General features: G+C 41.9%; 1 protein-coding gene across 1 annotated transcript; it reads right to left on the reverse strand.

Annotated features, from left to right (window-relative positions):
• Positions 1–7,553: 7,553 nt before the first annotated feature.
• LOC124233533 (zinc finger protein 717-like) lies at positions 7,554–12,779 on the reverse strand (the record flags this gene model as incomplete). Its single annotated transcript, XM_046650679.1, has 3 exons — positions 7,554–9,397; positions 12,282–12,374; positions 12,623–12,779. Coding segments are annotated over 3 exons (1,794 nt in total), but the record flags the coding sequence as incomplete, so codon positions are not given.
• Between the last annotated feature and the right edge of the window lie 1,451 nt (positions 12,780–14,230).

A 14,230-nucleotide genomic window follows, 5' to 3' on the forward strand; every position in this document is an offset into this window, starting at 1 on the left:
ACGAGAAAAAGGAGAAAAAACTAAGCCAAGAGATAGCAGATGGAAGGAAATAATGAAGATTAGAACAGAAATAAATAAAACAGAAACCAGAAAAACAGAAAAAATCAACAAAATTAAGATCTGGTTTTTTAAAGACACAAAAATTGACAAATATTTAGCAAGACTACTAAGAAAAAAGAAAGATTCGAATAAATAAAATTACAAATGATAATTGAGACATTACAAATGATACAGCAGAAATATGAAGGATCATAAGAGACTACTATGAAAAATTATATGCCAATGAATTGGATAACCTAGAAGAAATGGAAAAATTCCTGGAAATAACCTACCAAAACTGAATCATGTAGAATTAGAAAATCTGAAAAGATTTATTTATTTTTCCCAAAGACTGACACCTGAGCTAACATCTGTTGCCAATCTTCTCCTTTTTTTTCTTCTTCTTCTTCTCCCTGAAGCTCCCCAGAACATAGTTGTACATTTCAGTTTTAGGTCTTTCTGGCTCTGCTATGTGAGAGGTCACCTCAGCATGACATGACGAGTGGTGCTAGGTCTGTGCCCAGGATCTGAACCAGCGAAACCCTGGGATGCCGAAGCAGAGTGAGTGAACTTAACCACTCAGCCACGGGGCTGGCCCCTGAATAGATTTATAACTAGTAAGGAAGTTGAATTAGTAATCAAAAATCTTCCAACTAGGACCAGATGGCTTCACAGGTGAGTTGTACCAAACATTTAAAGAATTAACTCGAATCCTTCTCAAACTCTTCCCAAAAAAGTGGAAAGGAGGGAACACTCCTAAATTTATTTTGCAAGGCCAGCATTATGCTTATACCAAAGCCAGCTAAAGACAGTACGAGAAAAGAAAAGTACAAGCCAATATCCCTGATGAACATAGATGCAGAAATCCTCAACAAAATACTAGCAATCTTAATTCAACAGCATATTAAAAGATCATGCTTTAATTAAGTGGAATTTATCCCTGGGATGCAACGATGGTTTGACATATGCAAATCAATAAATGTGATATAACACATTAGCAGAATGAAGGATAAAAACCATATGATCATCTCAATAGATGCAGACAAAGCATTTGATAAAATCCAACATCCTTTCATGATAAAAATTCTCAACAAATTAGGTCCGGAAGGAATGTAGCTTAATATAATAAAGGCCATATATAACAAGTGCACAGACAGCAAACTCAACGATGAAAAGCTGAAAGCTCTTCCTCTAAGATCAGAAACAAGACGAGGATGCCCGCTCTCATCACTTCTATTCAACATAGTACTAGAAGTCCCAGCCAGAGCAGTTAGAAAAGAAAAGAAATAAAAGATATCCAAATTTGGAGGAAGGAAGTAAAATCGTCTCTGTTTGCAGATGACATGATCTTATATATAGAAAATCGTAAAGCTTCCCCAAAAAGAAACTGTTAGAACTGATAAATGAACTCCGTAAAGTTTCAGGATACAAAAATCAACATTAAAAAATCAGCTGCATTTCTATGTACTGACAACAAACTATCCAAAAAAGGAATTAAGGAAACAATCTCATTTACAATAGTATCAAAAACAATAAAATACTTAGCAATAAATTTAACCAAGAATGTGAAAGATCTGTACACTGAAAACTATAAAACAATGATGAAAGAAAGTTGAAAAGACACAAATAAATGGAAAGACAGCCTGTGTTCTTGGAATGGAAGGGTTAATACTGTTGCAGTATTCCTACCACCCAAAGGGATCTACTGATTCAATGCAATTTCTATCAAAACTCCAATGGCATTTTTCATAGAAATAAAAAAACAGCACTAAAATTCATAGAGAATCACAAAAGAGCACGAATGGATAAAGCAATCTTGAGCAAGAAGAACAAAGCTGGAGGCATGACATTGCCTGATTTCAAAATATACTACAAAGCTATAGTGAATAAAACAGCATAGTACTGGCATAAAAACAGATATATAGAACTATGGAATAGAATAGGAAGCCCAAAGTTAAATACGCACATTTATAGTCAACTGATATTTGCCAAACATGCCCAAGAACACACAATGGGGAAAGGACAGTGTCTTCAATAAACAGTGTTGGGGAAACTGGATCTCCACATTCAGAAGAATGAAATAGGACCCTATCTCATACCATTTACAAAAATCAACTCAAAATGGATTAAAGATTTAAATTTTGAGATGGTAAAACTTTTAGAAGAAATCATTTAGAAATGGCTTTTTGACATTGGTCTGGGCAATGACTTTTTGGATTTGACCTCAAAAGCACAGGCAAAAAAGCAAAAATAGACAAATGAGAAGACCACCCACAGAATGGGAGAAAATATTTGTTATCCATACATCTGACAAGGGGTTAATATCCAAAATATATAAAGGATTCAAACAAATCTATAGCAAGAAAAAACTGGAATAAAAACTGGGCAAAGGACCCGAATAGACATTTCTCAAAAGACACTCAAATAGCCAACGGATATATGAAAACGTGCTCAACATCACTAATCATCAGGAAAATACAAATCAAAACCACAATTCCATATCACCCTACACCTGTTAGAATGGCTATTATCAAAAAGAAGAGATTACAAATGCTGGTGAGGATGTGGAGAAAAGGAAAGCCTTGCACACTTGTTGGAGGGAATGTAAATTGGTACAGCCATTATGAAAAAAAGTTTGGAGCTTATAACAATTTTAAATGATCCAGTAATCCCACTTTTGGGTGTATATTCAAATGAAATGAAATCAGGGTCTTGAAAAGATGTCTGCACTTCCATGTTCATTGAAGGATTATTCATAATAGCCAAGTATGGAAACTACCTCATGTCCATCAACAGATGAAGGGATAAAGAAATTCTGTCATTTTCAACAACATGTATGAACCTGGAGGACATTACATTAAGTGAAATGATCTCATTTATATGTGGAATTTTAAAAGGTCAAGTTCATAGAAGCAGAGAGTAGAATGGTGGTTTCTAGGGGCTAGGAAGTAGACAAAATGGGAAGATGTTGCTCATAGGGTACAAAGTTTCAGTAAGGCAGGATGAATAAGTTTTGGAGGTCTAATGGACGGCATGGTGACTACAGTTAATAACACTACTGAAACGTATACTTGAAATTTTCTAAGAGTATAGATCGTAATTGTTTTCACCACATACAAAAGAGGTAACTACGTGAGGTGATAAATATGTTAATTAGCTAGGTTATGGTAATCATTTCACGATGTCTACATATATCATAACACGATGTTGTACGTTGTCAATTGTACCTCATTAAAGCTAGAAAAAAATTTTAACTTGAGAGAAATGATTTTGAACCAAGAATGCTGCTTCGAGGCAAGACTTTCATAATTTGTGATGGGAAATTAAAGATAATTTAAGGGACAAAACTAAGCAAACTAACAAACAACAGAAATTCATTCTCTCACACTTCTGGCAGATGGAAGTGCAAGATCGGGGTCACCGGGTTGACATCAAAGTGTCGGCAGGTCCACGCTCCCTCCAGAAGCTCTAGGGGAGAATCCCTTTCTTGCCTTTTCTGGCGTCTGGTGGCTGCTGGGACTCCTGAGGCCACACCACTCCCATCTTTCCCATGGCGGATGCGCCAGGTTCTCCTCTTCTGTGCATGTCATCCTCCCTCTGCCTCTCACTTACGAGAACTCCTGTGAGTGCATTCAGGGCCCACCTGGGTAATCCAGCATAATCTCACCTGCAAATCCTGACCTCAATCACCTCTGCAGAAGCCTTCTCAGTGTAAGGTAACATCCACGTACCAGGGATTGAGGGCTGGTATCTCTGGGGGACGTTATTCAGCATTCCACATCTGGAGAGATCTTTTAGCTTTCAAACTGATTTAAGGAGGAAATGCTGGCTCCCACAGGGCTTTTGTGGTTGGTTTATTTCACAGCAACAGGTGATTTACAGAGAATTTGGTACCTATAAACAGGTGTTGCCTCAGCAAATCCTAAAACACGTGAATTGGTTTTGGGACCAGGTGGCAGGTGAAGGCTGAAGGGCCCCAAGACCTTTAATGGGAGCTTGAAGGACAGTTCGGAAACCTGAGGCTTGAGGAAATGTCCTGTTATGGAGTGGTGAAAACTTTGGCAACTGCTGACTGTGGTAACGTGTAAACTGGCACAAAGAACTCCAGGTAGACTTGAAAGTACCAAATGTGTCTGTTATCCACCGCATCAGGGAGGGTGTGCTCAGCTTCCAGAAGCCACAGCAGTAATTTGAATCGGGAAATTTGAACAGCAAGAATGAACCACGAGAGGTTACCATATGGGAAATTACTCGAGAAACCTTATTAAAATGGAGTCAGGAGGCCAGAAGGGGGAGCTCTCATGCCCTACGTTGAAAGGAGAGCCCGACAGGAAGACTTCCTCTTCTTGACCAGCAAGCTCAGCCCATGGGAGACTGGCACAACTCAGCCAGTGAAAGGCCACTACACCTGGGACTTTGTCCACAACAGCCCTCTCAGCTTCCTCCTCCCCTCCGTAGAGTGTCTCCTTCCTTTGTTGCAGGGGACTTACATGTGGCTCACCGTGGTTGCAGATCCCAAATGGCAATTCTTTGCTGACCCCGAAATAAACCATTTTTGTTGGAGAAATAACTGGCTATTCATTTAAGGTCAACACGATTAAAAGGTATAAAGAAGTCGTCCTGAGATACACAGAGGCAGCCACTGCAGTAAGTGGCTGCCAGCTCAACAGCTGAGGGCGGGTGAGCACGGAGGAGGTCCTGGGAAGGCTGACATTTGCACTTGAGGCACGGTGGCCCCGGGAATGTGGTTCCTGCCTCTCTGGTAACAAAACGCTCGAGGGAGGCCTCTGGCCAGGGATATGTGACAGTTGTTGCCACCGTGCTTGCAAAGAAAGGTGCCAAAAAGTGCAAGCCACCACTGAGGAAGGAAGACCAGCGGTATGAACCATGCCAGGGTCTCCCTCCTGCCCCACCTTCACCCAGCTATGCTCACACCGCATGGATACTTGCCACAGAAGGAAGAACAAACTCCATCTTCCTGCTCAGGTTGCAACCTCCCTCCAGGCCCTTTCCTGTGAAAGTCAAAGATTTTGTCAGCTGGGAAAGGAGAAATGTAGTGCCAGCATCCCAGAGCAGAGCAACCAAGGGTGGGTTTCTAGCTGAGACAAAAACTCACAGCTGGCAGTCACATACCATAAGGCATGGATTGAGGGAAATGAACCAAAAATGAGAAATTGTTCAGTTTTAAAGAAGAATCTAGACAAAATACAAAGGAGCCAGGACTAGCTTGGTTTGAAAATAAAGCTGTTCCTCCTCCCCAGCTCCTCCAGTCAGAACAGGATTATCGAAGTAGGAAGTGGCTTCAGGTTACAGATCAATTTCAGGATGCTACCAGTAAAATACAGCCTCAGAGTCAATCTCCGGCCAAGGGCGTTGCTGTAAGGCCCTTTCTTGAAACTCTAAGAATGTCCCTTGTAGGTCCTCACAAATAGGTGAGAAATAGGGCTTTTACAAATCTTAGGGGCCCTGTCCCCACATCACTCTCAGTTCGAGGTGGACTGAATCCTGTTCCAGAGAAAATGTGGGTGTGGCTTTCACCTAATGGAGAGGACTATAATTTGGTACATCAGAAATCCAAAAAGTTTTTAAAAGGAATTAGATCAATTCGAAATACAAGATTTAGAAAAAGTTGTAATGAAAAGAGCCTGGGCAGGAAGTAGGACTGAAGGATCCAGTGGGTTACAAAATCAGGCTAGGTGCTGTGGAAAAGGGAGGATGCCTCAGAGCACAGGGTCCAGAGCCTTGGAAATCATGCCCAGAACCACTGCGCCTGGTCAAGGACCTGACGGTGTGCCTGCTGCATCTCAGAGTTTCTATGGACCAGCGACAGCTGACGCCTCCCGCCCCCTCCCCTTTGAAGGGACCATCTGTTGGTATCCCACCTCTGCCACCGTTGTATGCTGAGTGTGTACAGCAGGGAACCGGTCCCTGCAGGTCACACCTTCAGACCAAGAGCAAACACACACAAGGAACTGTGCCCAAAGAGCCTGCGTGCTCAGAAGCGATAGAGACAGAGCCTAGGTCCCAGCCTGCAGTTTGCCATGATGCCGGCTTCGGGAGACTGGGCACAGCGCGAGTACAGTTTGCACGTGGAGGCAATGTGAACTCTGTGGCCAGAAGGTGGGCAGTGTCAGACCACCTCCCAAGATGGCCACGGACTACGTCCCATCCCACATTCTCTTTTTTTTTTTAAGATTTTATTTTTTCCTTTTTCTCCCCAAAGCCCCCTGGTACATAGTTGTATATTCTTTGTTGTGGGTCCTTCTAGTTGTGGTATGTGGGACGCCACGTCAGCATGGTTCGATGAGCAGCGCCATGTCCACGCCCAGGATTCGAACCAACGAAACACTGGGCCGCCTGTAGCGGAGCGTCAGAACTTAACCACTCAGCCACGGGGCCAGCCCCCCCACATTCTCTTTTGCAATGTGCTCTTGCAACACTTCCCTCGAGAGGCAGAGTCTGTCTCCCCACCCCTAGAATCTCCACAGGCCATCAAGAGCTCTGGATAGAAAAGGCAGAAGCGCCTGTGTGCTGGTACCAGGAGAACCCTTAACAACTGTCCCCTTGGAGGCAAAATCACAGCCAGGAGAGAACCACCAGTCTACAGTCCTTTCCTTTAAAATTTTCAATAAATATCTAACATCTCTATCTGAAAACTTCATCCACACAACCGAAACTGATAGTTTTCCCATCATTAAAAATTACATTATACCTAAAGTTGGAAGTTTTCTTGAAAGTCTTGACACATTAAAGATATTTATAAGGTTTTACTTTATTCTCAGTGTTCAAAGAGCTGTCTCTGCCCAATAAAGGCACTCCATCTGTTGCATTATCTCTTCCCATGATTTCTTTGATTTCTCCATCAATTGAACTGGGGATGAACGATGACAACACAGGTTCTTTCCCGTGGGAATTTTCTACACAAGGACTGATAACTTTTCACAGAAGGCTGTGCCAAATTCATCAAATGAACCAGCTACAGTAAACTGGTAATGTTGTAAATAGATCACACGTGGAAGGGATCAACAATAAATATTTCTCACTCATGTGAAGAGTACAAATGGAGATTTTTTTAGGTAGAGCTGGCAAGATCTCTGCTCTCCCCATTCCATCCCTTCTGTCTTAAGTCAGGATTGCCACATTCATCCTATGCTCCCAAGGGAAACCTGGGGGTAATCTGACCTTCAGGACCACAGGGTACAAAGTCAGAGAGGAAGAATTTTTTTTATTCTTTTTTGCCAAGGAAGATTAGCCTTAAGCTAACATCTGTTGCCAACCTTCCACTTCTTTCGCTTGAGGAAGATTAACCCTGAGCTAACATCTGTGCCAATCTTCCTCCCTTTATACGTGGGTTGCCACCACAGCATGGCTGATGAGTGGTGTTGGCCCATGCCCAGGATCTGAACCCATAAACCAAGGCTGCCAAAATGGAGCATGCCAAACTTAACCACTATGCCATGAGGCTGGTCCCTGCATAGAAGCATATATACATTTTTTTTTTTTTGATGAGGAAGATTGGTCCTGAACTAACATCTGTTGCCAATCTCCCCCCCACCCCTTTTTTTCTGCCCAAAGCCCCAGTACCTAGTTGTAAGTCATTCTAGTTCTTCTATTTGGGGTGCCTCCATAGCACGGCTTCACGAGCAGTGTGCAGGTCCATGCCCAGTATCCAAACAAGTGAACCCCAGGCCACCAAAGTGGAGCATGCGAACTTAACCACTCAGCCACAAAGCCGGCCCCGAGCATGGAAGTATTTCTGTAGTCAGCCTTGGAAGTAATGTTCACCACTTGTGTTCATATTCTCCTGGCCAGAGTTACATAGTCCAACCCATAGTCAAAGGAGGCTGAGAAACGCAGGCTAACTGTGTGCCCAACAGAAAAAGAAAGTGAGTTTTGGCATACACATAGCCAGTCTCCACCATACATGATTTCTGCCCTGTGTGAGTTCTCAGATGTTTGCTGAGGTGTGACTTCTGGCAAAAGCTTTTTCCACATTCATTACATTCATAGGGCTTCTCTCCCGTGTGAGTTCTCTGGTGTACAGTGAGGGCTGACTTCTGATAGAAAGTTTTCCTACATTCTTTACATCCATAGGGTTTCTCTCCTGTGTGAGTTCTCTGATGTCTATTGAGGGTTGACTTCTCACAAAAGGTTTTCCGACACTCATTACATTTGTAAGGTTTCTCACCTGTGTGAGTTCTCTGGTGTACAGTGAGTTTTGACTTCTGGTAGAATGTTTTCCCGCATTCTTCACATTCATAGGGTTTCTCCCCTGTGTGAAGTCTCAGATGTACAGTGAGTTTTGGCTTCACACAGAAGGATTTCCCACATTCATTACATTTATAAGGTTTGTCTCTTGTGTGAGTTCTCTGATGTACAGTGAGGGCTGGCCGGTGGCCAAAGGATTTCCCACATTCTTTACATTCATAAGGTTTTTCTCCTGTGTGAGTTCTCTGATGTGCCGTGAGAGCTGACTTCTTATGGAAAGTTTTACCACAGCCACTGCATTCATGAGGCGTCTCCCTGTGAATTCTCTGATGTACACTGAGAGCCGGCTTCTGGTAGAATGATTTCCCACATTCATCACATGCATAGGGTTTCTCCCCTGTATGAGTTCTCTGATGTTTCGTGAGATTAGACTTCTTATAGAAAGTTTTACCACATACATTACATTGAAAAGTTTTTTCTCCTAACTGAATTCTCTGAAGCTGAGTGAACTGTAAATTCTTGCTAAAATTATTCCCACTTTGATTATATTTATGGTGTTGCTCCTTGAAATCAGCTCTGTGAAGACTCAGTTGTGTTGGTTTCTCACAAACGGTCTTCCCCCATTCGTTACATCGATCGCGATCCTCCCCTACGTGACGTCTCTCTTGGGCAATGAGAGCTGACTCATCACAGGCTTGCCAGTGTCCATTATATCTACAGGCAGTGCCTCCCATGCGAGCCCTCCTATGTGTAAGGACTACTGCCTCCTTGTTGAAGCCTCTCCCTCGTCCACTAAATGCAGAAGCCTGCTGCACAGTTTGAGTCTCCTGAGGATGACTAGGATGCTCAGCACATCTGAGGGATTCCCCGGTCACAGGACAGTCCTCAGCTTTCTCTCCAGCAGGCATCTCATCAGGTGCACTACGGAGAAAGGTGTTCTCAAACGCATTAAACTCCTCTGGCTTCATTCCTGAACAGTTTCCACTATTTATAATCAGTTTTGAAATACAGATTGAGCTCAGATTACACGTTTTTCCTAAGTCAGTTCTCTCCTTAGTTGATGTTTTGCTGTTGGTGATTACAGCTTGCCACAAACGTCTGCCGTAATTTTCCTGGCTGGTCTCCATCAGGTCACCCACAGTCTGCACATCTAAAACGAGATGAAAATAACCATACCCATGAACCACACCTAAGCATTTCTCATGGAATGCTCACATAAAGGTAAATAGGTTTCCTTCTGTTCCAGTGGAACAAGACTCTTTAGAAATCAATAATAGGTACTGATTTTATGAGGAGTGTATGATTCTTCTCCCTACTGAATTAACGTAACAAATTTTGTTAATAGATTTTCTAATGTCAAATCATGTTTTTTTTTCTTTTTTAATTCATGAAAAATATTTCGTCAAAATATTCGCCTACTCTCCAGATGTAGATTTCAGTTGAGAACTTTTCACCCACAATGTTTCCATTCTTTTCTCTATTTTATTATCATAATAACTACAGGTATCTTGTGCTAGTCCTTCTCTGGTCATTTGGCCTTGAAGATAGCATAATTTTCCTTGATCAGCTACTTACAGAATATGAGGGAGGGCCATTCATCTGTCACCTAAGCAATATTACTGCTCAGGGACAAGAATTTTCCACTTATATTTGTTTAGTTTTACTCCTCCATGGGAAATGGCTATATACATCTGGGAGGTTTTTCAAATGCATAATCTTTCTTCTCTATCCCATACAAATACAGCTTCCTGCAGATTTTGAATTTTAACCTTATATCCTGTACTTCTCAGAACCGTAACAGGTACAGGAGACTCTAGTTTCCCACACTGGGCTACCTCTCTCTGCTGCTCTAAAGGATTTATGTTCTGACACCCATGCTGTGCCCACCATCTTTGAAAAGTCTTTTTCCTGTTCCTTCTTAGTTCAACAGTCATGGCGTTCTTACTTCACTTCCTGGTATGTGCACCCCTGCTTGATAATTCATTGTTTCTGACTGCTTGTATTTTATGCTTTAGAGTGTCAGCTGTCTCCTAGTTTCAATGACAATGGGGTCCAGGTATGGATCTTATTCTCTGTTGTTTTACAATGACTTCATATGAGCAACTCCATCCTGAAACCCTTGGTTCCATTGGCCTTGAGAAATCATGATTTCCTGGTTCTCCTCCCATGTCACCACCCCTTTCCATGCCGAAAGCTTTGCAGTGTCCTTCTCAGCTTCATGATATCTGTAATTTCACGACTGAGAAGGCTTGGTCCTATATTCCTCTCATTTTCTTAACAACTCCCTAGGTGATTTGCTCTAATTCTATGCCTTTAAATGCCAGGTAAGCTAGTGATATTTCACATCTTCTAATAGTGATGTCCACTTTCTAATGCAGATATATCCCCCTATGTGCTATGAGTCATTTTGGAAAACAGTCATCTCAACAAACTATCCCAAATTAAATATTTAATAATGATCTCAAACTTAAGCTATCCCAAAGTAAATCCTTAAAAATCTCCTCTAAAACTACTTTTTTAAAGCTTCCTTCCTAAGATAACACAGCCCATTTTTTTCTCTCTCACCATGGTGAAACATTTTTGTGGTTTTTATCCCACTAATTAACATATTGTATCTTTGTTTTATTCTGACTTGCAATATACTATAATCTCTTTAAAAGTAGGGACATCAGGAGGAAATATTTGCAAATCATGTATCTGATAAGAGGTTAATTTCTGAAATATATAAACATACAACTCAACAACAAAAAATGAACAACCCGATCAAAAAATAGGCAGAGGATATGAAAGAACAGGCATTTTTCCAAAGAAGATACACAGATGGTTAACAGGCACATGATGTTCAGCGTGACTCATTATTAGGGAAATGCAAATCAAAACCACAATGAGGTATCACCTCACACCTGTCAGAATGGCTATTAACAAGACAAGAAATAACAAATGTTGGAGGGACGTGGAGAAAAGGGAACCCTCATATGCTGCTGGTGGGAATGCAAACTGGTGCAGCCACTATGGAAAACAGTGTGGTGATTCCTCAAAAAATTAAAAACAGAAATATCACATGACCCAGTCATTCCACTACTGGGTATTTATCCAAAGAACATGAAATCAACAATCAAAGAGACTTATGTACCCCATTTCATTGTGGCATATTCACATTAGCCACGGTGTGGAAGCAACCCAAGTGCCCATCAATGGATGAATGGATAAGACGACATAGTGTGTGTATATATATATAGAATAGAATACTACTTGGCCATAAAAAAGACAAAGACAAACACAAAATCATGCCCTTTGCGACAGCATGGATGGACCTTGAGGGTATTATGCTAAGCGAAATAAGTCAGAGAAAGACAAATACTGTATGATTCCACTCATATGTGGAAGATAAACAAACACACAGATAAGAACAGATTAATGGTTAGAGGAGAAGGGGACCAGAGGAGGGCAAAAGGGATAAAGGGGCACATATGTGTGATGACAGATAAAAACTGGACGATTGGTAGTGAACACAATGCAGTCTATACAGAACCTGAAATATAATAATGTACAACTGAAATCTACGCAATGTTTTAAGCCAACATGACACCAATAAAATCATAAAATAAATACAGTAATAAAAGGAGGGACATTTGATTACTGTTGTTATCCCTAAACTACAAAATGACCAGCCTAAAAACTGCTCAGTTAACATGTGTTGAAAGAATAAATGAATGTACGAAAGAATGCCTGAAAGAAAACAGTGAATGAGAATGGAGGAAAGGAGGGCATCTGAGAACCCACAGAATCTGATTAACGAAGAAAAAGTTGTAAGAGGAGGCAAGTAGGGATTGGATTTGGGTAGATAGAAGTTATTAAGAAAAACAAAGGGAGGTGGTTTATGCACCTTTGGAGACTGAATAACACACATGTCTGATGCATTATTCACCAGCTCTGGACCTGGGGAAAACCACAGGTGAAAATTAGGTCAGCGCGGCCAACATCTGCCGTGCTCTCCTCTTCCCAGCCTCCCTGCCCAGCACGCATGGACCCACCTGGGAGGCTCTGGTTTGGGGGTGCTTCTACAGTCCACGGTTCTGCGTCTTGCTCCAACTTGACGATCACCTCAGGTTTGGTGATGCAATGCCCTGTTGATGAGAAATAATGTAGGACTTTTGCCAAACCGCTTGACGGCCTCTGAAGAATGACAACTGAACAGCTGCAGGAGCTGTGCAACGAAGAGCAATTTGAACCTTTAACTGGAGAAGTGAACACACATATTCTTCTCGGCCTAGAATCGTAAACCTAAGTAGCATTTACTTTCATGAACAGTCATACAGTTACCAATAAAGGAAAAACGCTTGCGCTTGGCAGTTATTAGGAGAGTTTCGCTCACCCAATGACGCTAGGCTACTGTAGGTCTCCAGCATCACGTCCTTGTACAGGGTCCTCTGGGCATCATCCAGGTCCTGCCACTCCTCCCAGGTGAAGTACACAGCCACATCCTCAAATGACACCAACCCCTGTAACGGCACATTTCTCAATTCATCAGCCTGGGTCAGAAGAACAGGAAGTCTGGGAGTTCATTCTTTTGTGTGTACTTTGTCTTGTACAGGATGCGCCACGCTTTGTACTCTATATTGTGGGATAAAGAGTAATCACAGCAGAAATATCCTACCTCTGTGTTTATTCACTAGTTCCTAAAAGTACTACCATACAGTTTCCCTTCTAAATCTGGGACTGTCCTTATTGCTAGGGATAAAAGGATGAATAAAATTCTGCTCCTCAAAGGAGCCTATGATCTGGTATGGAGACAGGGATAAATGCACACCTGGAATAATGTGTTAGATGAAGTAGGCTCGACACATGTTCAAGGTAGACTGGGGTATTAAAGAGGCAGAAAAACAGTTGTTCCTTGTACTACCAGGTTGTGCTTCACTGAAGAGCCAAACATGTTAGCTGTTCAACGTGAACCACATGTTCTTGTGGATATGAGGCAACAGCAGAAGTCATGAGGGCAGGAAGAACACACACCACAGTAATGGAAGTACACACAGCACCGTGTCCAGGGGACTGCTCCTGGGCTGTGATGAGATTAAGGCACTAAAGGTATTTAAGAAACTGATTGTAGAGCAACTCTACATTTAAATATTTGACCTAATTCCAACAACAAGAAATTTGATGCACTCACCATGTTCTCTATTACTTATCAGTTAAAAGCATGTACACAGGCATTCTAAGATTTCCTTCCTAGATCCCAAAGGGTTGCTTAAATCCACCCCAGGGTGAACAGCCCCCACTTCCTAAACCACAAGGTCTAAATAATGAGGGGCTGGTCCAAAGAGGCAAGTGACATGAGCGGATTTGCATTTTAATAGTCATCCCCTAGAAGGAGAATGGGCAAGGGCTTAACGGGAGAAGCAGAGGAGAAGAAACCAGAGGGAGAGATGACCACCTACATTGAGGCAACACAGCAATAATACAGAACAGGGAACTAATCCTAAAAAAAAAAAGAGAAAAGAAGGAAAAGAATTTGCTGCTAATTTGCTCTGAAAAGGGTGAAGGGGGAGTTTTACAACCAGGGTGTCTGCATGCCCAGCCAGGTGGATACTGGTGCTGTGAACTGAAACTGGGAAAGAAGGGTAAAGTGTATGATGGGCAGAAGAGACACAGATTTGGATATGTCATGTTTGAAGTCTCTGTGCTCAAACATGTGGGGAGGTCCAACTGGCAACTGGATATATGACCTAGAGCTCAGGAGAGAGACCTAAGCTGAAGATGAAAATTCGGGAAACAGGAGAATTTTTGCAGTAGCTGAAGCCATCAGAGTGAACAAAATGGCTCAAAGAGAACCTATGAGACTGAAAGGAGAAAAGGAATAACTACAGTGTTTTAGGAAACATCAATATTTCCTGAAGGAGAAACAGACCATGGCAATGGAGAAGGAATTGTTAACAATCATTCTAGGAATAGAGCAAAACCTCAATATGAAGAAACCTATTAG

This window comes from Equus quagga, unplaced genomic scaffold, assembly GCF_021613505.1.
Source record: "Equus quagga isolate Etosha38 unplaced genomic scaffold, UCLA_HA_Equagga_1.0 204414_RagTag, whole genome shotgun sequence".
Lineage (NCBI taxonomy): Eukaryota > Metazoa > Chordata > Mammalia > Perissodactyla > Equidae > Equus > Equus quagga.